The sequence below is a fragment of the Capronia epimyces genome, assembly GCF_000585565.1.
Source record: "Capronia epimyces CBS 606.96 chromosome Unknown aczIQ-supercont1.6, whole genome shotgun sequence".
Lineage (NCBI taxonomy): Eukaryota > Fungi > Ascomycota > Eurotiomycetes > Chaetothyriales > Herpotrichiellaceae > Capronia > Capronia epimyces.
Genome location: NW_006912909.1, coordinates 509,283 through 536,201, shown reverse-complemented (window position 1 = coordinate 536,201; position 26,919 = coordinate 509,283). Strand labels below are relative to the sequence as shown.

Sequence of the window (26,919 nt, the reverse complement as noted above, 5' to 3'; positions counted from 1 at the left end):
GGCGAGCACAGGAGTGTGAGACCAGTGGACTAATGATAGAGCATCTGATGAGCGATAATGATGGATTGCAGGTCGCGATAGGCACTAAGCACATCGTGGTCGGTTGGTAGCTTCCAGAGTGGAAAGAGAAGCCTTGGAGCACGATCTGATCAGGGCCGGTGTTGCTGCAGGCGCGCCTGGGACCACCACATGTCAACGCATAGTAAATCTGTGGCAACAATACTAATAGCAGCCCATCAACTCTTGCCGAGTATCAGCATGCATACTAGAAAGTCTCTGCCGCTTCGAGAAACAAATGTAGGACTTCGAATCGAAAGTAAGCCACAAGCTCATCGGCGGCCCTCAAAGCAGCCGGTTTCCTGGAACACCAGACCGACTTGTCTTCTGGGCCAGTCCAGATATCGGGCCCAGACTGGCTCGAGAAGACTCGAGACGTCGGCAACCAAACTGTAGGCCCAGCCGGTTGCCCACCAGTGATGATCCATACACTGGAACATGGCCGCCCAGTGCGCAAAGAGAGCCAGAGCCACGGGGTTGCCTTGTTTCAGACAATTGATAAATGGCAAAGGGGCCATGGTAAACCAAGTGAAGATATGGCCGTCCCACTCGACAACAGAGCGGCATCGAGAGATGCTATGCAGTCGTCCCAATTGCTCGAGAAGAAGACCCTTTGTGGTTTTCGACCCTTCATAGTCTAGGAGGGGGACCAATTCGGGATCTTCGAGTGCTTTGGCCAGCACCTCAAATGCTTCCACAACATCGGCGGAATGAGGGGGAAGGTCTGCATCCCGAGGATAACGCAGCAGTTCCTCGATGTCACCCTGAAGCCAGGAGTCTGTCTCACGGAACACGGCATATATTCCTCTAAGGATCATGATGATCTCTATGAAATCGGCCGTGGGTGAGTGTAGGGGTAGTGTGACCCCTGGAGACACTTCTCCTTGTCCGAACTCTAGCTTGACGCTGTTCAAGCCCTCGGGCAGCCTTTTCGAAGCGAAAGCCCAGATTGCAAGAAGAAGGGAGACGCAAAACAGGGCGATGCCGTTTTCTTGGCTAGGCTTGCTGACCGCGGGGATATACCCGGCGAGTGCGGCGTTTTGATGGGCCAAAGCAACCTTGGAATACTCGGCATAGACGTCAGATGTTTTGGGCTGCATTGTTGCTTTGTGCAGCGCCGATGTTGCCAATACACCATGAAGAAGAAAATCGTGGCACAATGCCTCCGCAAAGACCGTGTCACGCCACACAGCATGGGAGGATAGTCTGGATGACATGGTCATGTATGTACGAGTTGAATAGTGCTGGATGAGTTCAAGGTCCAAAATGTCGAATCGTTTGCCTCCCCGCTGCAAGGCATCTCCCCCAGTCACCACACCAGACTGAGGACTCGCGCTCGGAGTCGACCCTTGGCGTGGCTGATCTGGGTCTGAACTTGGAGGCGGTGGATTGTCAAGACTTTTGGTTGTCCACCTGTCAAAGACCATGATGTTCCCCGATGGTGACGAGAGCCGCTCCGGACCGTCCTCGACAAACGAACACTGAATCTGCCTTTTGACACAGCGCTGGCATTGCGGGCTCATCTCATCGCACTGGCAGGTGGAGTCAGACGTCGAAAAGGAAGGTCAAGGGCTAGGCAGACCCGTCGAACGCGAAGCAAAGAGTCGTCGGGCTAGGAGGGTTGGGTATGGGATGGATGCTGACCTTGACTCTTCTCGCCTTGCATTGTCTGCACCCGTGATGCGACTTTGTGTGGGAGCGACGGGAAGGCATTTGGCGACGTTGTCTCCCGGACCTCCCTCCTCTGAGCCATTCATTGGGGGTAATGACCTCGTAGATCGTAGAGGAGACTGGCAGGCGAACAAGGACGTGGGCATGTAGAGAGGGAGACGGCGTTGGAGAATCCGGCTTGCAGCGCCTGTTCGCGGTTTGAAAGGGCTTGGCGGAGTTCGGATGATACGGATATATAGGTACGGATACAGATCCCTGTTGAATACAGAGTAACTACCTTAGTTACCTCATACTACCTAAGAGGACAGCTTCATCATCCTCGCCATCACTTGATCGGTCACGTTCTCTCAATCATCATATTCCATCTGAGATATTTTGAACCATGCACATTGTGGAAAGTACCTATAGGTACGCACTAGCCGCGAGGTCAGGTGATGAAGCAGGCTCCAGCAAATGCTGCGTATATCGCACTGCTTTACTCTGGGATTCAACTCTAGGTGCTTTAACTCTATATGCCGCTCGGCCTCATCTATCCCTCTAAAACAACAGGTGGCCAAAGAACGCTTTCAAGAACGCTTTCATCCAATGCACATCATCTTCAGCCTCGCACGCTGATGCAAAATCACAACGAGGTCAACGAAGACGTTTCAATTCTTGAACTTCCTCATTGGCTCGAAGAAAAAGCCGGGGTGCACCAAAGTCATGGCCACTGTGGCGATACCGATCATCCTAGAGTGATTCCGGTCAGCAATGTCACTGAGAGTCCAAGTTAGACAGCAACTCACATTCCATCGAGAAGCAGGAACTCGGTTTCATTTTGCATGAGAGGGTTTCCCCAGCCGCCAGCCATTTCCGGGAGACTATTTGCAAGACATGGTCAGCAAAACCTGCAGACACTCAGCCACCGGAGCGCACCACCTACCGATAGATGCACCGAATGAAGATGGTCAGAAACGCCAGCGCAATGCCGAAACAGAAAATGCGGAAGTTGCGCGTCGCCTTCTGCAAGCCCTGGTTTTTCTCGTATTCGCTCTCCGAGTGAGACGCCGATCTGGCCTTTTTGGCCTTCTGGAAGCGGAGGAAGAATTCCAGCATCAGCAACCCGCATATCGCCATGGTCGCGACTTGAAACGCAATGCCCGCCACAATCAAGCCGTTGCCGACATGCAACAGCTGGGGTTTGCTACCGTGGTCGCCAGCGCTCGCGGCGGTGCCTCCTCCGATGGCCTGGAGTACAATCGAGCCAAAGTCACAGCCGATGAAGAGCCACGGGTACCGTCTAGGTTTGAGCCTCGAGTTTTCCGGCCCACAGTAGGTGACCATGTGCTTCAGGGTCACGTAGATGCCGGCGGCGAGGAAGCTAGGAGCGAGCACCAGGCAGCAGATCTGTGTCTTGAAGCCTGCTCCTGACCACGGATTGTTGTGCATGAGCAGTCGTCCAATATAACCGACGGCCTCTCCGAAGCAACCAATGACGAGGACTGCCATATACGTCCACGTCCGCCGCCATATCCCTAGCCCTAATTGCAGAAACATGCACAGGCCGAATAGTGCGATGAAGAAAGAGTTGACACCCAAGTTGGGGTAGTATCCGTACGTTGTCAACTCGACCGGACATTGCGGTGTGATTTCGGTGCAGTACTGGCGGGCAATGTGTGTCGCGTTCGATGACATGGTGCCGGTGTCAAGGAGGACGATGAGAGGGAAAAGGCCGAGCCACCAAAACCGAAAGAGGACGCCGTCGGTCAGTCAAACGCTACGCCAGGCAGTGAAAACTGCAAATGTAGAATGTATGTGTATGGAAGATCGCTTTGTATTCGTACTCAAATTGAGACTGGAAGGAACCGCTAGGCAGCAGGAATGAGAAACCACAAGAGTGTACGGAGTACAGAGTAGATGGTCCTTTTGGAATCTTGCACTGCCTCATAAACCCTTGGGCCGGCCAAAGTCCTTTTCCCCCAGGGACCCAATAATGCCACGCTGGTAGGCGGCCTGATGGATCAATCGCCGTAAGCGAAGTGGCCTTGGAGGTTTCAGCCTTTAAACGAGATGGCTAGACGATATGAGGAAAGGAATACGCTGCTGGGATGCCGGATCTGGCCAATAGGACAAAGCCCGGCTTTGTTGTTGACGCACGGTCATTGTACTAGTATGCACCCGTCATCCCATGCGATGCGGCCATATTCCTGTCCGCTACCTCATATAGGTACGGATTGTTCCTCCGCCACAACGGAGTCATGTTGCTTGCTCCGGATGTTTATATCTTCTTTCTCTCCCTAACGCAGGCCTTGACGACACCCCATAACGAAAGAACGAGGAAAAGAGCCAGGCGTATATTCGGCCAACCTCTGGTGAAAGTTTCCTGCAGGGGGCCACATCTGTTCTGCCGCAATGCTACAACTGGAAAACGAGCGAATAACCATTCCCCTTTTCAATGCTCCTCTTCCAAGCAGGCCTTTCGTGACACCTCCGAAACCAGGCCTCCAGCTTGGGGTATTCTTGGAGGTTAATGAAACCGTTCTGGGTGCACAAATCCAGTGGCCATGACATGATAAAGTCGGCGCGCCCAGGTGAAGAACCCATGAAATAATCCTGATCCCCTAGCTGGTCACTCAAGTATCGGAGGTCCATATCAAGCTCAGGTCCTGTGAAGGCCTTGTGCAGCTGTTTGTGGATGATCGAGACCAACGGACGGATAAAGAAGGGAGACGATTGAGTAAGCAGGGAAAAGATAAGTTCGAGGCTCATCGGAGCACTGATCGTGGCCGATGCAAGATTGGACAACTCGTCGTCGCGAATCCAGTCGTTGGCGGCGCCATCTCCCTGGAACTTGCCGGACTTATCGTATGTCTCAATCAAATATCTGGCGATGACCACTGATTCTACAATAACTCTGCCGTCACCTGTTTCCAATTGCGGTGCCTTCCCCAACGGATGTGTTTGTTTGAGTTCCGGCGGCGCCCTGGATTTGTTCGGACCGGACTCCACACGCTTGTGAAGGGAGAGGTTATACGGTATTTCGAGTTCCTCGAGAAGCCACAGGATGCGTTGCGACTGCGAGTTCTAGGATAGATAAGCATGAGCAGGCTAAGACGTGGGCTTAGAGGCAGCTCACATTCATGTGATGTAAGGTGGGCTTCAGTTCTGCCATTATTGTCAGTATCGTACGTGCAACACTTATTAGCCGGCCAGTCTAGGAGGACGGAAAGTGACGGCAGAAGGAGGGAGGAATGCTGCTCTTCTTATGTAGGTTATCTAGCAAAAGCGTGGAGACATGGGTGACAACGGCACGGTTGACCACCCAATAGGTTCCGGGATTATGACATCCAGGTTTTGCCGTGCCTCGCCCTCACCTGGGCTAGAGCTGCAAGACACAATGCTGGACAGGCAGGACCGTTCATTGGCTCCATAGAGGTGTTGGTAGAAATGTAGCAGGAGACATAATTAACACATAGTACTTGAGTGAAGGAAAACGATTCGCAGAGGCAAAGTGCAGTTTCGCACTCAACAGGCGACGACTGGGAATCGGCTTAGCGCAGATCTGGCCGCAATTCCCTCCACTGCGGTGCAGCTTAGGCCTCAGGGCAAGCAAATCGCTCTGACTTGGGGACATCTGTCAACACCACCGCAGGTTGATTGATGCCTCAACGACCCCACGACGTCTATGAGATTTCATGAATTCATGACATGGAATTTTATTGCGCTGGACCTCTTGATTGCCGCCTCTCCTTTCAGAATCCTTAGGCTGCGCAACTGAGCATCCGCGTGCACAATCGGAATCCCTTCACCGAAACCTACCCTCCACTCCGCGATGCGTTTGGACGTTAAACGCCAGCTCTTTGCTCGTAAGTCGGCTAGACTAACCAGACGAGCCCTACTGACTTTTAGAAGGCTCGGAGCGGGTAAAGGGCATTGATTTCCATAGGTGAGTATCCAAATGCACGCTCTTGCAAGGGCACGTTAAAAAGCACCTTCTAACATGCGAGCAGTACCGAACCATGGGTAACACTGACGCTCGATCTATGATTGCTCTTCCAGGGCTGACTTTGAAAGATTCTCACCACTCTCTACAATGGGCACGCCCACATCTGGTCCTATGAGACGCAGGCCATCATCAAAACCTTCGAGCTCACCGACGTCCCCGTCCGCGCAGGAAGATTCATCGAGAGGAAAAACTGGATAGTATGTGGCAGTGATGACTTCCAACTGAGGGTTGTCAACTGGAATACAAGCGAAAAGGTCAAGTCATTTGAGGCGTAAGTGGACACAATCCTCCAGTAACAAGCCGGAGGGCTGATTGTGCGGCGCAGACACCCAGACTACATCCGCGCCATTGTGGTACATCCTGTGCTCAGCGTTGTCCTTACCGCATCAGATGATATGACGATTCGCATGTTCGACTGGGAAAAGGACTGGCGCTGTGTGCGCGAATTCGTTGGACATCAGCATTATGTGATGGGGTTGGCTATCGTGGGTCAAATTCAGGGATAATATCGTCGGGACTTGGGTTGACATTCTTTCCAGAACCCAAAAGACACCAATATCTTTGCGTCAGCATGTTTAGACCGAACCATCAAGATTTGGAGTATCGACAATGCAACGGCCAAACAAACAATTGAAGCCCACGAAAAAGGGGTCAACCACATCGACTACTACCCGCACAATGACAAACCGTACCTGCTCAGCACGTCTGACGACAAGACTGTCAAGGTGTGGGACTACACTACCAAAGCTCTGATCGCGACTTTGGAAGGACATACTAGCAATGTCAGCTTTGCCTGTTATCACCCAGAGTTGCCTGTCATCATATCCGGCTCAGAGGACGGGACTATCAAGATCTGGCATGCCAATACGTACCGACTGGAGCAATCGCTCAGCTACGGTCTGGAGAGGGCATGGTGCGTTGCCTATCAACGAGGGAAGCAGGGAGTCGCGATGGGGTTCGATGATGGTGCCGTTGTCGTCAAAATGGGCCGAGAAGAGCCGGCTGTCTCCATGGATAACACCGGCAAGCTGGTCTGGGCACGCCACAACGAGGTTGTCTCTGCGATTATCAAGGGAGGAGATGCTAGCGTCAAGGATGGCGCACCCATTGCCCTTCCAATCAAAGAAATGGGGACCACCGAAATGTGAGGTCAACTGGCTAGTGCTTAATTAACGAGGAGCTAACATGGTTTCCAGTTATCCGACAACGTTATCGCACTCGCCGAATGGCAGATTCGTCAGTGTCTGTGGAGATGGGGAATTCATCATTGTGAGTACTGTAGACAGGCATCTGACGAAAATGACGTTGACGAGATCTAGTACACTGCTTTGGCGTGGAGAAATCAAGCCTTTGGTTCAGCACTTGATTTTGCATGGTAAAGGCCCACCTAACCCCGTTTGCGAGACAGTGTGGTTCGCTAACCTCGTCCAGGGCGTCACATCAGAATCCCACCGACTATGCAATCCGCGAATCTAGTACCAGCGTCAAGATATTCAAAAAGCTCAAGGAGAGCGGAAGCCTCGATGTCGGCTTTCAGGCTGAAGGGCTTTGTGGTGGGTTCCTGCTGGGTGTCAAGGGACAGGGTGGAATTGGAATGTTTGACTGGGAAACTGGAACTCTCGTTCGACGGATCGAAGTTGAGCCCCGGGAGGTCCGTACAATTGATGCGATTCAAAGTGGTAGCGTTGCTGACAAGATCAGGTTTACTGGAGTGAATCGGGGGAACTCGTCGCTCTCGCGTGTGCCGATACAACATATGTTCTCCGCTTCGATCGAGAAGCGTATCTCGAAGGCCTCAACTCCGGCCAAGCAGACGAGGACGGTGTCGAGGCTGCATTTTCTGTGGTGACCGATCTTCAAGAATCTGTCAGGAGTGGTGAATGGGTCGGCGATGCTTTCCTCTTCACCACCACGACCCGCCTCACCTACTTGCTCGGTGAGCAGGTCGTACACATTGCACAATTCGACCAGCCCATGTACCTGCTCCGCTACCTACAACGAGATGAACGAGTGTATCTGTGCGACAAGGACGTCAACCTCGTGAGTTATCGGCTGTCAACTGCCTTGCTCTCGTATCAGACACTTGTGTTAAGAGGCGAAATCGAGGCAGCTCAGGATCTGCTGCCTGAAGTCCCTGCAGATCAAATGAACAAGATCGCCAGATTCCTTGAAGCGCAAGGCCACAAGGAATTAGCTCTTGAAGTCGCGACTGATCCTGAGCATCGCTTCGAACTTGCCCTGGGTTTGAACAATCTTTCGGTCGCTCTTGAACTCGCTCGCGAGGCGGATATGCAGGCCAAATGGTCCGCTGTTGCAGATAAAGCACTTGAAGCCTGGGATGTGAAGCTTGCCGAGGAGTGCTTTCTCAATGCCAAGGATCTGGGCAGCTTGCTTCTGCTATACACCAGCTCAGGCAACAAAGCAGGACTGACCAAACTAGCACAGCAGGCCGAAGAACTGGGCAGCAACAACATCGCCTTTGCGAGCTGGTGGTCTACCGGCGACGTTTCTGCCGCCATCGAGCTACTCAAACGCACCGGCCGCATTAGCGAGGCTGTCTTGTTCAGCCAGACATATAAGCCCACGAAGACACAAGACCTGGTTCACGAATGGAAGGACAGCTTGGAAAAGCAGGGTAAAGGCAAGGTCAGTCGCTTGCTGGGTGTTCCAGGGGAAGACGACGATTTGTTCCCTGATTGGGATGAGTATATCAAGCTTGAGGTTGATACCAGCGCAAAAGCCCCTGCGACGGCCGATCTGATCGATGTCAACGGCGATGAGGCGCCTACCACGAATGGCACCGCCAAGACCGATAGTGAAGACGCCGAAGACGCTGCTGAGGAGGCCGAAGCGTAAGCGATGCAGTCATATCCAGGGTGTTGGCGTCGAAAAAGGAAGATCTCCATTGAGCACCGGAGACTTGACTGAATTCAGAGTTGTCTGGCGTTGGACCGTTAACATGCCAAAAAGGCTGGGATTGACTTCGGTATGAAAATCAAACTCTTAGGACATTGGTCTAGATCGAATTCCATCTCCAAAGTGATTCGTGTCTTGCTTCTCTATCGGAAGACTCCACGGTCTGCCTGCTGAGCACTCTACTTAGATGAATAGGGAAGTCTGTACATTGCGCGTGATGTACAAATTCTTATACCAGCCCAAGTCTGCCGCCTGCATGCGCCTCTCCCCATTTCTCAGTGTGCGAGAACGATGTGACCAACTGTTGCTTCCGCAGCAACTTTATCGTGCTCGTGGTACGGAGAGTGATTATCCAAGGTTGAAATGTCCATACACAGCACGGTATAGAAGATAGTAATGTGTCGAGGTTGGAGGTGTGCGCTGGTACGGTGCCCAGCAGCCCGCTGTTTGCAACGTCCGTCACCCGCTGGCTGATGTGGCGTCAACCACTCCCCCGTCGAACATTGCCCTTGACGCCCTGAACATGGGTGACTTGGTGCCAATGGTCGACTCTGCCCTCAAGGGAGCGCGGAACGAGGAAATAAAGCCTTTGGGGCTCGTCGAGGCCTCTGAACTCGTGGTCACCGAGCAGCTGGATCTCGAACCGTTGGTTGGTGAGATTCTCCTGGCCCTTGTTGGAGCGGAGAGCCCGTAGATCTATAGTCTCATCGTTGTTGTTTTCGGCAGGGTCTTTGTTGTTGCTGTTATCACTGGCACGGGTCTTGCTGCTGTGGGCATCCGTGGGCCCGGACTGCTGCATGAACTCGTCCTTTTCTTTCACCCATTCGCCACCTTCCTCGGCCTGCATTTCCAGCTCGCCCCGAAGTTGGCGCAGAAAATCCTCCGAAACGACGATCTGGCCTGCCTCAGTGGCTTGGATGAAGCGCGCGGCGCGGTTGACCATGGGCCCCAGATAGTCCATGCGCTCGATCACATCGTTCCACTTGCACACGGGGGTGCCCCAGTGCGCACTCATGCGTAGCTGCAAGCCGCGGAAGAGGAGGTTGCCGTCGGAATCCGTGGTCACTTGTCCCGGCGGCAGCTTCAGGATCTCGCGCGGCCAATTCTCGTCCAGCAGCCGTTCCTGGACGTCGAGGCAGAACTGCACGGCCGACGCGGCCGTGGGGAAGGCGATCATAAACCCGTCCCCGTTCTGCTTGACCTCGTATCCCTGGTTCGACTCGGTGAGGTGGCGGATCGTGCTGTCGTGCAACTGCATCGCCTGTGTCATGGCCGCGCTGTCTTTCTCCCATATCAACGTCGACTTGACGATGTCGGTGAACACGATACTCAGGCTTCCTTGAGGCGCAGTCGGTTTGGTCGTCGAAGGTTGAATCGCCTGTTCTGCAGACCCAAGATCTCGGTCTTGTCCTCGATGCCCTCCCATTTCACCACTGTTTGATTCCGAGCCGCGGGCAGCGCGTTTAGGGTCTGATTGATGATGCACTCTACAGCCTGTGCTGAACGAGGCCCGCACTCCCGTACCTGTGGTTGCAACGACGGGGCTATAGAGGTCCAGCCGGACTGGCCGCGCACGTATGTGAAGAGGCGGCAAAGCGCGTTCAAGAACGACAGTACGCACTTTCAACACGTCGCGGAGCCGGATCCTAGGCATTCCAGGCCAGGTCACGCTAGATACGCAACAGCGCAATGCGTCGTAATCCGTGAGGTAATGGTTCGTGCGAAGTCCGTATACGTATATCTTTGGCGAGTCATGGCTTCAGACACTGCATGGTTCAGCAGCGATGCATATGGAGTTATCGGATTTGATTCATTCCCCTGTCGCAAACGATGAAATTCCCGGCCGGTTTTGTGGCAATATCCAGTGCCTGCCTACGTCGACAGCTCGGCTATGGTGTCTGAAGTTGGCTCTTCGGATCTGATGTATGTGGCGTCCAGTAGTTTAGTGAGTTGGCGACCCCCGGAGCTCTTCTCCTCTGCTAGTAGCTGTCAACCTCAGCTCTTTTGCCATTGGTGGGGGGCAATTGGCCGCGCGACAACTCGACCTCGACGCGCTTTCAGCCTTCCTGCAACCAAGTCTTGTTTACAGTACGGAGTACTTCGTATGAAATGTATATGTAATATGGCTGTGAAAGGACTCTGAATCTTTCAGCTTTCAGGAGACGTGTCCAAAGTCGAGAAAGATGGTCTTTCTGAGCGGCTCTCACATCAGTGGCTTGTTCATTCCAGGGAGCCTGGAGAGACGCCCAGCACACCAGCCAATCCTGGATATCGGTCACCGACCAGTAGGGGCTGTCGTGACCATCTACGCCTGCTTGTAGGAGTGAGCGAGACTGGGGAGGTCTCAAGCACGGAAAACAACAATGTCTATCGCAATATCCGAACAAGACCCCGTTATTTGACATGGAAGAGACCGATGGTCCTGTTCGAACCTGAAGAAACGTAACATCTTTGCACTTCTCTCCCGCGTTCAAAGGTCGCGACATGGCTCTGACGGCTTTGCGGTCGTGTTAGCTGTAAGTACCTCGACCGAGCGCGCTCATTGAAACCGTGGCCCGGCGCCGTGCAGATTGCATGTTATGGCACCACGCTCGCTTAGGGCAACACCCCCAAAAGACTTTAATCCTGGTACTCGGTACTTTGTGTAAGATGTTTTGGACCTGTATCCTGTATTCAATGTCTTGTTATTCGCGGGGAGACCGCCCGCGCCGCAACATTGTGTACAACAGGGTAGAACTGCTAGGAGGGAGACGACAGATGCCGCAACAAGATGCTGTCAATGTAGCCACTTCTGTGATACAAAGCCTGGGGACGAGAGCTGACGCCGAGTACGGCTGGCGAACTGGAACTCAGACTGGAATTGGGCAAACTTAGTGTGCATGGAGAGATAGATACCTCCGACAAGTACGAGTACGGATACTCCGTATCAAAGCACCTACTACGGCTGTAACCACGGGGAAGGTGGTGATGAGATCTCGGTGGCTGTGGTGAGCGACCGAGGTGCGAGTGTCGGTGCTGACTGATGCCGTAGGAACAGTAATTCAGGCAGATTGATTGGCCTAAATTTGGGATTTGCGGGGAGGCCAACAGTGGCGAGCAATCAGCCAATAATATGGCAGAAATAGTCATCCAACATTCCGATGTCGGCAGCCTCCTCGTATTCACAGTCATGCTTTATATCCTGTGCCCATCGATTTGAGGAATTGTCTCACCAGCCGTTGTTCTTCACATTCCAAATCTTACAAAGTGCTCTCTGTGCTGGCTCATTGGCTCATTTGTTCAAGATGCCCTCAGCAAACGCACAGCCGAGGACCCTGTACGACAAGGTCTTCGAGGATCACATTGTCAACGCACAGCCTGATGGCACCGTCCTTCTCTATATCGGTTTGTCTTTCCTTCACCCTTCTGCACTGGAAGCTGAGAAAACTGACCGATGAAACACTGCAGACCGACATCTTGTGCATGAGGTAACCTCACCGCAAGCCTTCGAAGGCCTCAAGAATGCAAGCAGAAAAGTGCGGCGACCCGATTGCACCCTTGCCACCACCGATCACAATGTGCCAACCACCCCACGCAAAAACTTCAAGAATGTCGCAGACTTTGTCAAAGAAGAGGACTCACGGTTACAATGCACAACCCTGGAGGAGAATGTCAAAGACTTTGGTCTCACCTATTTTGGCCTAGGAGATAAGAACCAGGGTATCGTTCACATTATCGGGCCCGAACAAGGCTTCACTCTCCCAGGCACTACTGTCGTCTGTGGTGACAGCCATACATCCACCCATGGAGCGTTTGGCGCTCTAGCCTTTGGCATAGGCACCAGCGAAGTCGAGCATGTCCTGGCCACGCAATGCTTACTTACCAAGAAGAGCAAGAACATGCGCGTACAAGTTGACGGTAAACTGGCCCCGGGAGTTAGCAGCAAAGACATCATTCTTCACGTCATCGGCGTCATCGGCACTGCTGGCGGGACTGGTGCAGTCATTGAGTTTTGCGGCTCGGCCATTCGTGGGCTCAGCATGGAAGCTCGCATGTCCATTTGCAACATGTCTATTGAAGCCGGTGCCAGGGCTGGCATGATTGCTCCAGATCAAAATACCTATGACTACCTCAAAGGCCGACCATTAGCACCTAAATTCGACAGCAACGAATGGAAGAAGGCGGTTAATTACTGGAACAGCCTCAAGTCAGACGAAGGGGCCAAGTACGACATTGAAGTTTTCATTGATGCCAAGGATATTTCACCTACCGTCTCTTGGGGTACCTCTCCCCAAGATGTCGTCCCCATCACCGGTGTCGTCCCTGGTCCGGAAGACTTCGAAGATGCAAACAAAAAGGCCAGTTGCAAACGTGCTCTTGAGTACATGGGTCTCACCCCGGGAACCAAGATGGAAGACATTGAGGTTGACAAGGTGTTCATCGGGTCTTGCACAAACGCCAGAATCGAGGATCTCAGGGCCGCAGCGGAGATCGTCAAGGGCAGGAAAGTCGCTTCAAACATCAAGCGGGCTATGGTCGTGCCTGGCTCGGGCAACGTCAAAGCCCAAGCCGAGCGTGAAGGCCTTGACAAAATCTTCCTTGACGCAGGTTTTGAGTGGCGCGAAGCTGGTTGCTCAATGTGCTTGGGTATGAACCCTGACATTTTGTCTCCCCGGGAGCGCTGTGCAAGTACATCAAATCGTAACTTTGAAGGCCGGCAGGGTGCCTTGGGTCGCACGCATCTCCTGTCACCAGTTATGGCCGCCGCGGCTGCCATTGTTGGCAAGCTGGCCGATGTGCGGAAACTCACCGCCGGTGATGCCACTACAGTCAAGTCATCTCCCAAACTCACTGTAACACCAGAATTTGCCGAAGTCGACTCTGAGGAGGAACTTGACCGCATCCTCGACATTCCCGCGGATGTCGGCCCGCATGTGAACGACAGTGCTGCGACAGGCGGAGCTTCGGCAGGCCTGCCAAAGTTCACAGTTCTCAAGGGCATCGCAGCGCCGTTGGAGAAAGCCAACGTTGACACGGACGCCATCATTCCAAAACAATTCCTCAAGACTATCAAGCGCACTGGTCTCGGCTCTGCTCTCTTCCACCCATTACGATACAACGAGGACGGCAGCGAGAACAGCTCTTTCATTCTCAACCAGGAGCCATATCGACAATCCAAGATCTTGGTAGTCACAGGCCCCAACTTCGGCTGCGGCAGCTCTCGGGAGCACGCACCTTGGGCGCTCTTGGACTTTGGCATCAAGTGCGTCATTGCACCCAGCTACGCCGACATTTTCTTCAACAACACTTTCAAGAATGGCATGCTGCCGCTCATCATATCAGACCAGGCTGCCCTCGAGAGAATTGCGGACGAAGCCCGTGCGGGCCGCGAGATTGAAGTAGATCTACCAAACCAGGTGATTCGTGATGCAGCCGGCAAAGAACTTTCGAAGTTCGACGTCGAGGAGTTCCGCAAGCACTGCTTGGTCGAGGGCCTGGACGACATCGGGCTGACTATGCAGATGGAGGACAAGATCGCTCGGTTCGAGCAGAAACGCACTCTGGACACTCCTTGGCTCGACGGCAGCGGCTACCTCAAGAAATGGCGCAAGGGCCCTGTCATGGTTGAAGCCGTGCCGGTTCCGAAGACAAACCGTGGCGAGGTCAAAACTGATCCCGTTGAATGGTGAGCGCAGACGAGATGGGCAAGGGCTGGCTGAGAGGAAACTGTCTCTGGAGCGAAAAGCCCTCCGGACCATATGATGACTGGGTATGATGAGGAAGACGGAAAGTCACTTTCGGCGTACATGGTCTGCATGTGCAAGCAATTGCGAGGACTCGCCCATTACGTGGCAGATATGACGATGATAGCCGCAAACCAGATGTGATGTCTGTATGTCTGAATGTATCGGATTCGCTGTTAAATGTGTTTGGTTTATGGTTATTCAGATTCTGGCATCCCCTGTAAGATTCGAATCGACGGATTAGACTGGCCGGGCCGAGTGTAGGCGAAATAAAATTCAAAGGCCCAAGTCGTCTGCATCCTTGTCTTCAACGTCCACATTATTATTATTGGTAGATGATTGAATCGCCTTCACGAAAAAGCATTCCCGCTACTACAGGAGCAGCATCGAGTAGCCGGCTGACCGAGACTTCACGAACAAGCTGAAGCTGGGGACCTCTCTTGCTCTCATCGGGTGTGGTGTCATGTGGGACTTGTACAGATTACAACCTCGGTGAAACGAACCGGCTAAAATTGCCAACGAATGCAAAAGTCTGTGGTTTAACTTTCGACGACGTCCTGGCCGAGCCACCAGGAGCAACGAGGCAGAAACGATACCGGGCTTCCCATCAGCTCTCTCCAGAGTCCAGACAGCGAACTCTGAAGCTTAGTCTGGTGTCATATGTGAAGGTGCTTTCTAGCAACACGAAGTCGTTTTGGCGAATTCTTGAACCGGGACGCTGAAGTGGGGGGTTGTAGTGAGATCGAAATTCGCGGGTATAATACGTAGTACTACTAGGCACCTCGTGGGCTAGGTGGTGGTACTGAGTAAGTTCTGAGTACTCCGTAGGCAGCCGTGGTTGAAGAAAACTTTTTATCCCGAGAGCCGGACACCACCTAGGTAGCCAGCAGCCGAATATGGGCAGAGGCTGGACAGTGGGCACTGCACTGAACACTGGACACCGGAGGGAATCAGTATTAGTGAAGTGGCGGAAGTTCAAGTACGTCCTGCAGTGTGTCTCCATACTCCGTTACATTGTGCAAGATCGCCTCGTGGCAGCCACATCTTTGCAAGCGCAGGTTCTGCCACGTGTTGGCAGGGAATGGAAGAGATTTTGCGCTAGGCTCAGGAGACCCCTTTAGCCATGGGTTCTAGGTCCTGGGTTGCGCAAACATCTGTGTCATCGGCTCGATGGACGAGCCATGTGGAGGAGGAAGAGGAGGAGAAGGAGGAGAAGGCGCAGGGGTGTAGACACTAGACTCTAGGCCTGAGGATATGTGGTGCGTCGTCCGGGTACAGGCTCGTGTGGCTGGGCGATGGCGATGGCCTCTAACAGCTTGCAAAACACGATTAGCTGCAGGTGTACGGATACTCGGTAGTGTAAGTGGACCAACGAGGTACCTACTGCCTTCGACTACCTTGGTACCTAATATGCGTACTACCAGGAGAGCTAGGCATCTCAACAGCGGGGGTGCATGCGGTCACTGGCAGAGAAGGGAAAATGCAGTCTCTTGTGCTCGTATTCGGAGCAGTGTTGGCGTTGCCGACAAGAGTTTGCAAGGTGAAGGAAGATACATACAGGTTGAAACGGCGGTAAAACCTCCAACTCCCACTCCCACTCGCAGGGTCAGTATGGCGCAAGTTGGAGAGAGAGTATCGCTCGGCGCAACAACACACAGCAGACAGTCCATGGAGTGTTTGCCGGCCACCAACCTCGCTTCCAGTCTTGCAGGGATCTGCCAGAAAATGCATGTAGCATCAGGAATCTTCGTTCGCTCAAGGCTGAGAACTAGCCTGTAGGTTAGGCACCATGTTCGCTGTGCGTGGAGCTCCTCCTCATTTCAAAGGTACACTGGACACTGGGACGCTGGTGACTGCAGGGAGATGTGGACGACAGGATCCTCTGGTAAGCGATGAAGAAAAATAGAAGGCGGATTTGTCCGCCAGTACAGAGCAGTGGGAACAAGGCCCTCCTCATCCTTATTGGCGATGAATAAGATTCTGCAAGTGTCCAGTGTCCTCTTACAGAGTAACAGTTGAAGGGGCAATCTCCATTTCAATCTCAGTCTCAGTCCAGAGGCGCCGACGATGCATGACCGTGTCCACGTCCACCGCGGCATCGCAGCCCCCAGTGGACCAGGGCAAAATTAAACTGCTTCCATTGTGGAATCTGGAAGCATTCTCGAAGGCTGAGCAACGCGGCTTGACAGGGGTTGAAATTGATTGCGAGTGCCTGGGGCCGCCTAATCGCCTAGGATTATAGGTACCTAGTGAGGGTCGCCCGCCTGAAGAAAATCGGCTTAGGGGCTGCCAACCAGTAACTAGTACAGTAACTACTACTACCTAGTCGGTGCCTAGTAGGCACCAGTAGGGGCCTGGCCGAGGTGCCTAGCTGAGGTGCCTAGCTGAGGTGCCTAGCTGAGATACCAGGTACCTAGCTAGTGGCCCTTTGTAAGCCTAAGGCCCAACAGGGAGCAATCGGGATCCAGTCTGACTTCATCCTCCGCTGTTCCACGTGGCCGCCCTGAAACTGTTTCTCTGCTAAGTGTCTCTGCTAATCATCTGCGTGGAGTCCAACGATAACGCTGGCTTGCACCCTGTTCAGCCCTCTCCACTCCTCCGATGCTACTACGACTGGGAGTCTGGGAACATGTCCAGTTACGGAGGAGGCTGCTCCCTACTCCTACTAGAACTGCCCCCCCTGGTTTGTTTCATGTCCAGCCCCACGACAAGTTAGTCCCCGACGAAAATTGACTACTAGGACCGTAGGACGTAGTATGTGCATCGTGTACGGAGTATCCGTACAAACTCAAGAGTCAAGAGTCCTCTGAACTTCGTTTAGGAGTATGGCGACTAATTATTAGCTACCGTTATGCTTGTTACATCAAATTAATCATAAGACTACCTACTACGTACCTAGTAATCGCCCGAGGCACCTAATTAGGAGGATGTCCTATGACACCATGTCCTCCGTAGTAGGTACGCACATATGGCTGGCTCCTCTCTGCATCATCTCCGGTATCGAAAACGCCATTTCTTCGATGCCCCCGTCACCGGTGAGCGAGCGATCTTTCCATCTTTCGACCTATTCTCCGAAGCCGATAGCTACCGGTTTCCAGTCGGCACCAGTCACACGGTTCCAATCCCTGCCGCCAACAACCTAGCCTGGGTAAGGCGCCGGAGAGTGGCCGCCCATCACCAAGGCTTAGGAGGCTCGCATGCTTGCTCGTGATTACGCTTACGGAACAATGGAAAGTTCCACGGCCGAAAACACGGTACGAGTAGGCTTTCCGGCCCCAGGGGAATCCCAAACCTACCTAGGTGCTAGCTATGCGCCCTGTCCTATGTATGAAGCGTTTGAGGCATAGACCCCGATCGCATACTGTCTCAAGATCGAGACAACGTCAATTTCGCTATGTCAGTCAGGGGAGAGCTGCTGGTCGACTGACTGCATCTGCGCTGAAGCCAGATGGCGGCTTTGCCCCCGACTACTCTGTATAGAGTAGAATCAACCGCCGAAGGCTTCCGAAAATCAAAGCCACCGCTGCATCTAACATTTGCTCCGAGATGAGATGACTTGAGCAGGAATAATGTTGTCCATGACCCACGTTAGGGCTGGCCAGTCTCTTATGCTACTACCTATCCTCTACTCTGTACTCCGTACATGTCAATTGGGTGGCACCCCATACATCAGATGCTAGTTTCATTGAAACTGCTCCGCCTGCCTGGAAAGCAGCGGCAGCCGTCGACATCATCGATACTCAGTGTCCTATTCGGTCTTCTCGAAGCACTGGTCGAGCAGAGCAGATTTTCTATCTGGCGTCCAACCTATCGCTCATCTCGATACTACTGCTGTGCTCACTAGTCGGCTGGCACTATAGGGGAGAAAGTTGACTTTTTGCCGACCATTGACCGGCTCCGAAGTGTCCAAGTATATTGTACGGATATACGTTAATTCATACGTAACGAAAGTCGAGTGGGTAGGCGGATCAGCGTTCTATCGGGGTGCAATGACCTCCGGCTGCACCGTCCCCAATCGCCCATTACTATTCTGTACTGCCTAATGGTTTTCATGCCCAATTCGATCACTGGATGCTCTTGCCACAATGACCTCCAGTAAGCTCAATACTCTGATACTGGTGGTAACATAGCACATGTTAATTGCTCTTGCGGTTGGCTTTGGCTGGTAAGCAGTGGCGGCCGCTAACCCGTTACTGCCTCCCCCTTCTGTACGAGAAATTGACTCCTCGCCTAGTAAATATGGCCACTAGTGATGGGTTTATGACCAGAAGTGTTCGTAAGTGAGGGTTGACATGCGCCCCCACGCCTTGAAGCGCGGAGAGCGAGTCCGGCCGGTTTTCGGGGCCCACGAAAGCGTCGTCGAGGTGTCGAGGATGTCGTGGAAAGCGGGCAAAAGGCCAATTATGGTACTAGGCTGCAACTGAAAACAGACACCCTGCATTCTGCAGTCGCGTTAGGCTGTGTGCATTGAAACACCTCCCTTGTGTGACGGTGTGTGAGGCTCTGACAAGCCTAGCGATCTGGGGAACCTACCTCAGGATAACAGAGTAAGGGGACCAAGTCAAAGTGCATACGCTGTAGGGTACGTACCACCACTTTGTATGTGTCGGTACCGAGATTCGGGTCCTAGGTGGATGCAGGTGTCTGGAGCAACGCTGAAGAATCAACTGTTGGGCCTACTGGATGCAGTGCAGACTGTCACCTGCCAGTCGTGACTTGGGCGGCGCAGCCTGTCAGTGCCAAAAACTGCCGGTGTCAGTGCTTAGTAGTGCGCTTCACTGGACCACCTAGTCCTGTGCAGCGCAGCGCCCTCTTCCACGTCTTTGCCTGCGCTTGGTGTCTTTCTTTCTCTTTTGTTGCAACGGCGACATCATCTACAGAGTAGATTGGACGACATCATATCATCTTAACTATCTACTTGGCATCCCATAAGCAAACGACCATATCATACGCCCAAAAAAAAAACGAGCTGCTACCGGGTGTTGATCGCCCTCAAGCTCCGCTGCACCAAACCAACCTTTTACATGCCCGGAGCAGCAGTGCTCCATACTCACGCTCAAACTCGTCTGCGACCTCGCAGGATCCTTACCTCCTCCGATCAAACACACCGTAATAGTTGTCCTCCTCGGCCGCTCCACCGACGAGCGAGACTGGCTTCACCTCTGTGACGGAAGAAAAGTTGTGACGAGACAACCCAGGCAATTGCCGGACCAGGAGAACCCACAGGCCATCCCTCCCACGAGGACTCTTGAGATCATAGCGGTGGAAGATCAGTTCCTATCGACCGCCCCTCCGCCCTGCTCGTTAAAAAACTTCGTCTAACTCTATCTGCCGTGGCCCGCCCTGTTAGCAGCTCCTGGCCTAAAGCGCTACCGACTCAAGTCTCCGAGACGATTCTTCTCGAATTACACCCTTACCCACTCTCACACCCTTGCCAGGGCCCGCGGTGCAGGGCCTAGGTAGCCTGCGGCTTAGGAAGAGCTCCACACCCTCGTGGTCTCGTGGTGAAAGGGCAATCCCGGCTCTTCGTGGGTTGTGGATTGCGCCCCCGTCCGTGTTTCTGTTACCGTCGACCGCCAGTCCTCTACCATGCCCGCGGACTCTGTCCAAGTCCTGAGAATCTTTACCCGCATAACTGCCAGTCCCTATCAATAATGACCGAGTCAAACGAAGCGCTTGTCGCTAACTCCATGACTTCGCCGGCTTACGATTTACAACCCCCAATCACCCTGTCGGCCACTACTGATCACCCTCCTCCAACCTCAAACTCGCCCAGTCCGGAGTCCTCTCGCCCACCTCACCACCACCGTACCAGTTCGACCAGCATCACGCAGACCAGGAGCCGACGTTCGCTCGCATCATTGGCAAGAGAGAAGACATCCAGCGCCTTCGCCAATCTGGCCGCCATCGGCACAACTCCCACGCAAAGTCTACGGTCTGCCACCTCGTCAGGCAGCCTGTCAAAATCCTCCGCCTCTCCTGATACTGCTCGACCTATCCTCCCCCGTTCACCCACCTCCCCCGAACTCCAAAGACCGGGACAATTGCGACGGAGCGGATCGCCGCTGCCCAGTCAAGAATCAAGAAATAGTACCACAGTGCCTCCAATGTCGAACACAGACAAGGGACCTGGGAGGATGCACCAAACATCCTCCAAGGTCCTGCGCATGACCGATGACGATAGACCTTTTACCCGAGACTTTAATGACTTGTTTTCCACCTTGATCACCAGTCTCCCGCTCACACCACACCGGGTCCGGTTTTCAAGAGTCGAAGAAACGTTTCTGTCCGAGGAGGCCATTACGAATCTTGGTTCGCTGAAATTTTCCCAGTCCAATCGCATACCCGATCCGAATAACCCTTCCAGATGGGTGATTACAACCACCACAACCACTTTCTCCATGGCCAAAGAAATGGCACGTTCAGTCTGTCAACGATTCGTCGATGCTCGCTTGATCGAGTCAGCCGAATCTAGGAACATCACGACCTTCCCCACGAAGGGCGCCGTCTGGCAATTGACGCCGAAAGGCCTGGCAATTTTGTATCGATTCTGCAGCAAGAATGGAATCAATGCCCGCCACATCGAACCACTGCTCAAGCGAGCACAGATGCAGATTGTCGCCTTGGAGAGAGACCCCCAGACAGACAAGCTTGTGCAGGACAAGGCGACCATTGATATCATTTTCCGGAGGTTTATGGGTATTGAGGGCCCGAATTTGAAGAGCTCCACTTCTCTGTCCGATTCAGATTCCGTGTCTGACTATGCTACTGGCCTTGTCGGTGTCAAGATGGCCAAAGAACGACGGGTGTTGGATAAAACTGTACAGAGCACATTCACCGGCAAAGCCGCTTCCGACTGGCTACTGGACTGCTGCACCACCGTCGACCGCAGAGAGACGTTTGAAATTGCCGAGCTGTTTGTCAAGTGGCAATTGATGACCCCTATTGTTGAGGACAGAGCGTACATTCGCGTGAATCCAATGGCGACCTACTTCCAGCCTACCCGGCATGCAATCTACGTCATCACGGAAAGAGGTCAGCGGGTGTACGGGTGGATTGCGCGGCCACCCAGTATTGAGAGCGAAGACAGTCACGACCTGCGGGACAAGGGTCGTCTCACCAGAGACTCGAATGTGAGCAGACTGAACCTAATACTGCAGGACGCTGCGCTCCGGTTATTGTTCAGAGAGTTTCTGCGGCAGTCGTTATGCGAAGAGAATCTACAATTCTATTTCGATGTTACCGACTTTACGAGAAACTACCGGCAGCTTGAGAAATCAGGGAAGCTAGAGCGACCGGAGGCTGTAAGGGAGACTTTGGCCGCTGCCTATGGTGAGTTTGGTCCCGGCTCCTTTCCACTGCACCATCTAACTACTTCAGGTCTTTACAATTCGTTCTTGGCTTCAGGAGCACCTTCTGAGCTCAACATTGACCATTCCCTGCGCAATCGTCTGGATAGCAGGATGATCCGGACCAATATTGATGAAGCCTCCATGCAACAGTCTCTCGAGGAAGTTGTGGACCTGTTTGAGCTTGCACAGGCCGCAGTGTTCAAGCTAATGGCAAGCGTAAGTTCCCCAGCAGTTGTGGGAAATGTCTCTCTCTAACCAGACCATAGGACTCCGTCCCCAAGTTCCTTCGAGACCCGCAGCATGCTGCTGTACTTCGAGATCACGAAATTGATCTAATCGGCTCGAATCGCACACTTTCCCCGGCTCCAGAACGAGGCGTCAGTCGATCGAACACGCGAACATAACATTCTTCCAAGAACAATGAACACTGGATAATCCGGCGCACAAGTTTGTGATCCGGTCAGCGACCGCCATTCACATCTGGCGAACATAAGAAAATAGGATCTCATGGCGGATCTGATGTACAAAACCGGTATTTCCTCTATTGCCAGCCAAAGTCAAATATCATTTGACATGCGAGGCCGCTACGGCTGGTGGCTGTCGAGATCGTGAGCATTCAAAGCTCCACTCTGGGTTACTGCCACATTTCTGCATACAATCATGTACGGGTTCTGCATAGCGTGGTGGCTTGTCATTTTTATTAGCAGCATCTTCAGCGACGTGCTCTCCATTCAGCATTTGCATTGGAAAGATACCCCGCGGCGGAGGAACGTAGATAACATGGATGCCTGGAGCAGAGCAGGGATATGGGCTGGAAATGCATTCGTTGTGCTTGACAGGCAGAAAAATGACCTAGAAGTGAGGACCATTGGGGATGTCAATAGCTGTGTTGGAAAAGAGCTGAATTGAAACGGAGCTGAACATACTACTAGGAAATCCTTGTCTGTCCTGTCTCGGGTTTGTCTGTGTTGCTGTAGACCTGTAGACCTGTCTTCCTCGTCAAGGTCGTGGAGTAGGCTGCAGCTCTCTGTAGCCATTCTGACTGACCGGATCTGACGAGATGAGACAAGGTGCTACTAGAGGATTGTTCGGCACCCGCTCTTCAGGCCGGCATCTACTTCCCGGGCCTTGTCGAGCTGACGCAGGACGACCCTGCAAACCAAGTCCGTCACAGGCGTGTTTTCAACACGCCGAGCAAGCACTACGACGCTGGTCCTGCATGCTTAGAGGAGTGCATGTTTCACGATCACAGGCGAAACTGTTATGCTGGCACTCGCACCAGCGTTCGGGTTCAGCTCCAAATCAGGCTGACCGAGTAGGGAGGTAGCAGCGGACGTGAGATTAATACGAGGTACGTCGCTAGGTGCGTTGGTTAGCGCTAGTATTAGTCGGAAAATCGATAATCCTTCTCCGCCAAAACCCAACACTCGCCGAACGTCCTCGTGTCCTGTTCCGCAAAAGTCCCAGACCAAGTCAAGTCAACAATACCCTGCAGCCAGACCAGTCCTGGGAATGTAACCAATACAGGGCCTGAAACCATTCTACCTTGCGACCGTGATACTGGCACGATGGCCGCTCCGGATGTCTTGCAGCTCCTGCGAAACTCCATCGCAGCGTCCAAACCGCCCATCCTCACCAAAACCTCAGATCCAGCTACGGCGGAAGCAAACAGGACGGACTCGTTCGTTGATGCGACAGACCTCTATTTCACCCATCCTACCCAGCTCTGCCTGCCGCTAGAGACGATAACAAGGTTCACGTCTACAACCCCAGATACCGCCCAGGTTGATCTGCGCAGTATATTCTTCGCGTGGCAGCACAAAGATGTCACCGTCCCGGAATACATTGCGCTGGCGGCAGAACTCGACAAGCAGTTGCCGGAGGGGCAGAAAATCCGGAACCTGGTCTTTGTCGAGCGTTTAGACTTGATCACTTGGCTTGAAGGCGCGTCAGAAGAGTCGGAATATATCAAGCCCATTGAAGGCGCGGCCGCCATAGGAGATGCTGCCAACAGAGCTGCAGATGTAGCTGGTGGCGCCGCTGTTCCTACAGTTGGTGGTTCGGGCGTCGGCGTCACTCATACTGTTGGCGGAAGACCCGTCAAGGTCATTGATGCCAGACTTCAAGCAATTTACAGTGGTGAACGGAAGATGGGCGATCATAACTCCGTCTTGAGAGGAATAAAACCTACGGTAGGAAGTGATTCTGACATTGGAAGGCTCCTGGCTGACTTGGGCAAGGATTTTTCTCAGGTGCGCAAGCATGCTGAGATCTTTCTCGGACGGCGAAAAGGCGTTCCATCATCCACGAAACCCGGTCAGCCATCCAGAAGTGCGGCGCTTGCCACTCGTCCTGCTGCGGGCCCATCCAAACCCTTATATTCGACACTGTCCGCAAAACGGTCCGATCCCATTATCCTCCTATCGCCTTCGGCGTCCTCCCTCCTCCGCATGTCAAATATCAAAACCTTCCTTGATACAGGACTCTATGTTCCGCCCGATCACCCCACATTATCCTCGCAGACGACGGCCAATTTGTTGCACATCACTCGAACTCTCCATTCTCTGAGCGAGAAACCCTATCGATTCATTCTCGTTGACTCTCCAGAACAATTCAAGCCCGATTACTGGTCCCGAGTGGTGGCCGTCTTCACTACCGGCCAGATATGGCAATTCCGAGGCTACAAGTGGCGAGAGCCCCAGGAGCTGTTTGGCCATGTTCTGGGCATCTATCTAGGGGAGAAAGGCCTGCCAATCCCGGCAGAAGTCAAGGGCTGGGGAAGCAGTGTCAAGACATTTGCGGTGGAACGGTGGGACGAGAGAGCTCATGGTGCCAATGTGGATCAAGATGCAAGAGCTTCAAGGAGGTGGAGGGACAGAGAGACGGTGGAAGAGGTATGGAGGTCGATCGAGGCATTCATGAGGGGTCGCGGGGAATGGAGAAAGTGATTTGCAACTGCGGTCTGGGGTGTTCGACCTACGATTTAGGAAACTGCCATATATACGCAGGCCGCGGCTTCAGTGCTGCCGCCAGTACTGAGGCGTCTACTTCACTGCCAGTGCCAGCCACCACGCTCTCCTGAAGCGCAATCGCTGGACAAGATAGCCAGTTTCAGATGCAACCTCGGTTAGCACGGATGGAGGGTATTGCCCGACCAAATGAAGGTCCTTGGACAGCGCGGTTGTCCTCCAAGGGATGTCCGGAGGTTGGTGTTGACGCAAGGTGACGCGCGCCTTGGGCCGTTGTTCATCTGACTTGGAGATTACAAGATATCAAGGGGTCTTTGATGAACCAATCTCGCCTCACCTGTGTGCCTTGCTCCGGTGGCTGTGCGGGCCTGATGGCCTCCCGGGTTGCACACAGCGCGACGACAAAAGCTCGCTGCCTGAATCCTGAGATGCACTCTGGTACACCGGAGCATGTTCCTCCTCAGGAGAAGGAATTATGGCCAGAAGCCGCTCATATATCATAACCTTGACCGTCCCTCAACGACATGTATCGATTTGCGCAACTGAAGCCTTGTTGGCTTCGAATGTCGGCCGTCGTATCTGTCATTCGCGGATGCACGATTAGGTTCTGAGGCAGCAGACCCGTCCCTCATCATTGCAGCCAGTGCGTGGCTCCGACACTGTGTTCTCGTGTTCTCGTGTTCTAGAAAGAGGCCCAAATGAGAAACATTGTGCGTAACGGCAGTCGATTGATGATAGAAAACATCTCCGTGGGGTTTCGGTTTCCCACGAGGCTGAGCCATTAGCCGATAACGGTCTAGTGGCCGGTCGATCGGAGAATCGCGTCATCGGAACATTTCGCAGTGGCAGCGCGAAAATACTCGTAAATCGAGACTTAGCCACCCGCCGGCTGTAGTCAGTACTAACCTAGTAATTATACCTAATCATTCACCTGCGACTTTTGCAATTACTCAACCTTGTGCGTGCTACTTCTTTGGCCCATCTCACTCGTATAAAGCACCGTCAGCTCTCTCTGCTCGCGACTCCGACTCCGACTCCCCGTAAAGCGGTCTTCAACATGGCACCTCTCACAGAGGTCGAGTCCGAAGCCGGCTTTGATCAGATCCTCAAGACCGTCCCCCCCTCGACCCTCGTTGTTCTGTACTTCCACACTCCCTGGGCGGCTCCATGTGCGCAGATGAACACTATCCTTACCACACTCGCCTCCACATATCCCGCCGATGCCGACATTCGGTTCCTCTCCATCAACGCCGAAGAACTCGCCGACGTCTCAGAGTCTTACGATGTGACGGCCGTGCCGTTCCTCGTCCTACAAAAGGATGGAAAGGTCCTCGAGACTGTGAGCGGCAGTGATGCAGGCAAGGTCCGCGCCGCGGTTGAGAAATACACCGGAACTGGCAGTGGCGCTGGTAAAGATGGCATTCCACCACCTCTACAAGCCACTCCGCAGCAGCCAAACGGCCATGCTGCACCGAGGTCTTCGAATCCCCCCACCGCGCCGGTAGACTCGTCAAGCCAGGAATCGAGGGAAGAGTTGAACGAGAGGCTCGCCAAGTTGGTTAAAGCTGCGTGAGTCATGACCATGCATACGGACTGGAGAACTTTGTCTCCGGATCATAATACTAGAGAAAGAATTCGCTCTCTGTGGGCTGACATAACGACGTGGCAGACCGGTTATGCTGTTCATGAAAGGCACCCCCAGCGCTCCGCAGTGCGGGTTCAGTCGACAGCTGGTTAGCATCCTGCGAGAGAACCAAGTCAAGTATGGGTACGTCGCATGACATCTATTTGTATTTCCGCCTCGGCCAGAGTCGACCAAAGGCGCAGATTGGACAAGACCTTCCAACGCAGGGTGGCGAGTCACACTGTATCAATTGTTGGCTAATATCGTGTTTCTGTCGCTAGGTTCTTCAATATCCTCGCCGACAACGACGTCCGTGAGGGCCTCAAGGTCTTCTCGGACTGGCCTACGTTCCCGCAGCTCTATACCAATGGCGAACTAATCGGTGGGCTGGACATTGTACGTGTTACTCCCCTTGGCGGCTGGGCAACAGGCTGGCCTGAGGTGTGCCCTGAGGTGTGGAATCCTTGGTCGGCTAACGTGTTCTTTCCGCCCGTGATGTAGGTCCGAGAAGAGTTAGAGGCCGACCCGGACTTTTTCAAACCTTTTGCCGCGCCTACAGCTGCAAGCTCCTAGGGTGACATTGGCTGTGCAACTCGTCTGGAATGTGAATCAAGCGGCGGCT

General features: G+C 53.4%; 9 protein-coding genes across 9 annotated transcripts; 5 read left to right on the top strand and 4 right to left on the bottom strand.

Moving 5' to 3' along the window:
• Positions 1–329: 329 nt before the first annotated feature.
• Positions 330–1,580, bottom strand: A1O3_07071 (uncharacterized protein; the record flags this gene model as incomplete). The annotated part of the gene is made up of 1 exon (XM_007737185.1): positions 330–1,580. The coding sequence occupies one exon, from the start codon at positions 1,578–1,580 to the stop codon at positions 330–332; it is 1,251 nt and encodes a 416-aa protein (XP_007735375.1).
• A 795-nt stretch (positions 1,581–2,375) lies between these two features.
• On the bottom strand, positions 2,376–3,402 carry A1O3_07070 (uncharacterized protein; the record flags this gene model as incomplete). Its single annotated transcript, XM_007737184.1, has 3 exons — positions 2,376–2,457; positions 2,514–2,588; positions 2,651–3,402. 3 exons carry the CDS (start codon positions 3,400–3,402, stop codon positions 2,376–2,378), a joined length of 909 nt encoding a protein of 302 aa, XP_007735374.1.
• Positions 3,403–4,122: 720 nt separating this feature from the next.
• Positions 4,123–4,879, bottom strand: A1O3_07069 (uncharacterized protein; the record flags this gene model as incomplete). The annotated part of the gene is made up of 2 exons (XM_007737183.1): positions 4,123–4,791; positions 4,844–4,879. 2 exons carry the CDS (start codon positions 4,877–4,879, stop codon positions 4,123–4,125), a joined length of 705 nt encoding a protein of 234 aa, XP_007735373.1.
• Positions 4,880–5,707: 828 nt separating this feature from the next.
• On the top strand, positions 5,708–8,569 carry A1O3_07068 (uncharacterized protein; the record flags this gene model as incomplete). Its single annotated transcript, XM_007737182.1, has 8 exons — positions 5,708–5,716; positions 5,782–5,984; positions 6,039–6,198; positions 6,253–6,857; positions 6,910–6,982; positions 7,033–7,088; positions 7,145–7,364; positions 7,415–8,569. 8 exons carry the CDS (start codon positions 5,708–5,710, stop codon positions 8,567–8,569), a joined length of 2,481 nt encoding a protein of 826 aa, XP_007735372.1.
• Positions 8,570–9,110: 541 nt separating this feature from the next.
• Positions 9,111–10,055, bottom strand: A1O3_07067 (uncharacterized protein; the record flags this gene model as incomplete). The annotated part of the gene is made up of 1 exon (XM_007737181.1): positions 9,111–10,055. One exon carries the CDS (start codon positions 10,053–10,055, stop codon positions 9,111–9,113), a length of 945 nt encoding a protein of 314 aa, XP_007735371.1.
• A 1,858-nt stretch (positions 10,056–11,913) lies between these two features.
• A1O3_07066 (3-isopropylmalate dehydratase) lies at positions 11,914–14,298 on the top strand (the record flags this gene model as incomplete). Its single annotated transcript, XM_007737180.1, has 2 exons — positions 11,914–12,013; positions 12,077–14,298. The coding sequence occupies 2 exons, from the start codon at positions 11,914–11,916 to the stop codon at positions 14,296–14,298; spliced, it is 2,322 nt and encodes a 773-aa protein (XP_007735370.1).
• A 5,744-nt stretch (positions 14,299–20,042) lies between these two features.
• A1O3_07065 (uncharacterized protein) lies at positions 20,043–22,108 on the top strand (the record flags this gene model as incomplete). Its single annotated transcript, XM_007737179.1, has 3 exons — positions 20,043–21,684; positions 21,733–21,920; positions 21,971–22,108. The coding sequence occupies 3 exons, from the start codon at positions 20,043–20,045 to the stop codon at positions 22,106–22,108; spliced, it is 1,968 nt and encodes a 655-aa protein (XP_007735369.1).
• Positions 22,109–23,272: 1,164 nt separating this feature from the next.
• A1O3_07064 (uncharacterized protein) lies at positions 23,273–24,652 on the top strand (the record flags this gene model as incomplete). The annotated part of the gene is made up of 2 exons (XM_007737178.1): positions 23,273–23,896; positions 23,945–24,652. The coding sequence occupies 2 exons, from the start codon at positions 23,273–23,275 to the stop codon at positions 24,650–24,652; spliced, it is 1,332 nt and encodes a 443-aa protein (XP_007735368.1).
• Positions 24,653–25,730: 1,078 nt separating this feature from the next.
• On the top strand, positions 25,731–26,870 carry A1O3_07063 (uncharacterized protein; the record flags this gene model as incomplete). Its single annotated transcript, XM_007737177.1, has 4 exons — positions 25,731–26,242; positions 26,343–26,441; positions 26,579–26,693; positions 26,799–26,870. The coding sequence occupies 4 exons, from the start codon at positions 25,731–25,733 to the stop codon at positions 26,868–26,870; spliced, it is 798 nt and encodes a 265-aa protein (XP_007735367.1).
• Between the last annotated feature and the right edge of the window lie 49 nt (positions 26,871–26,919).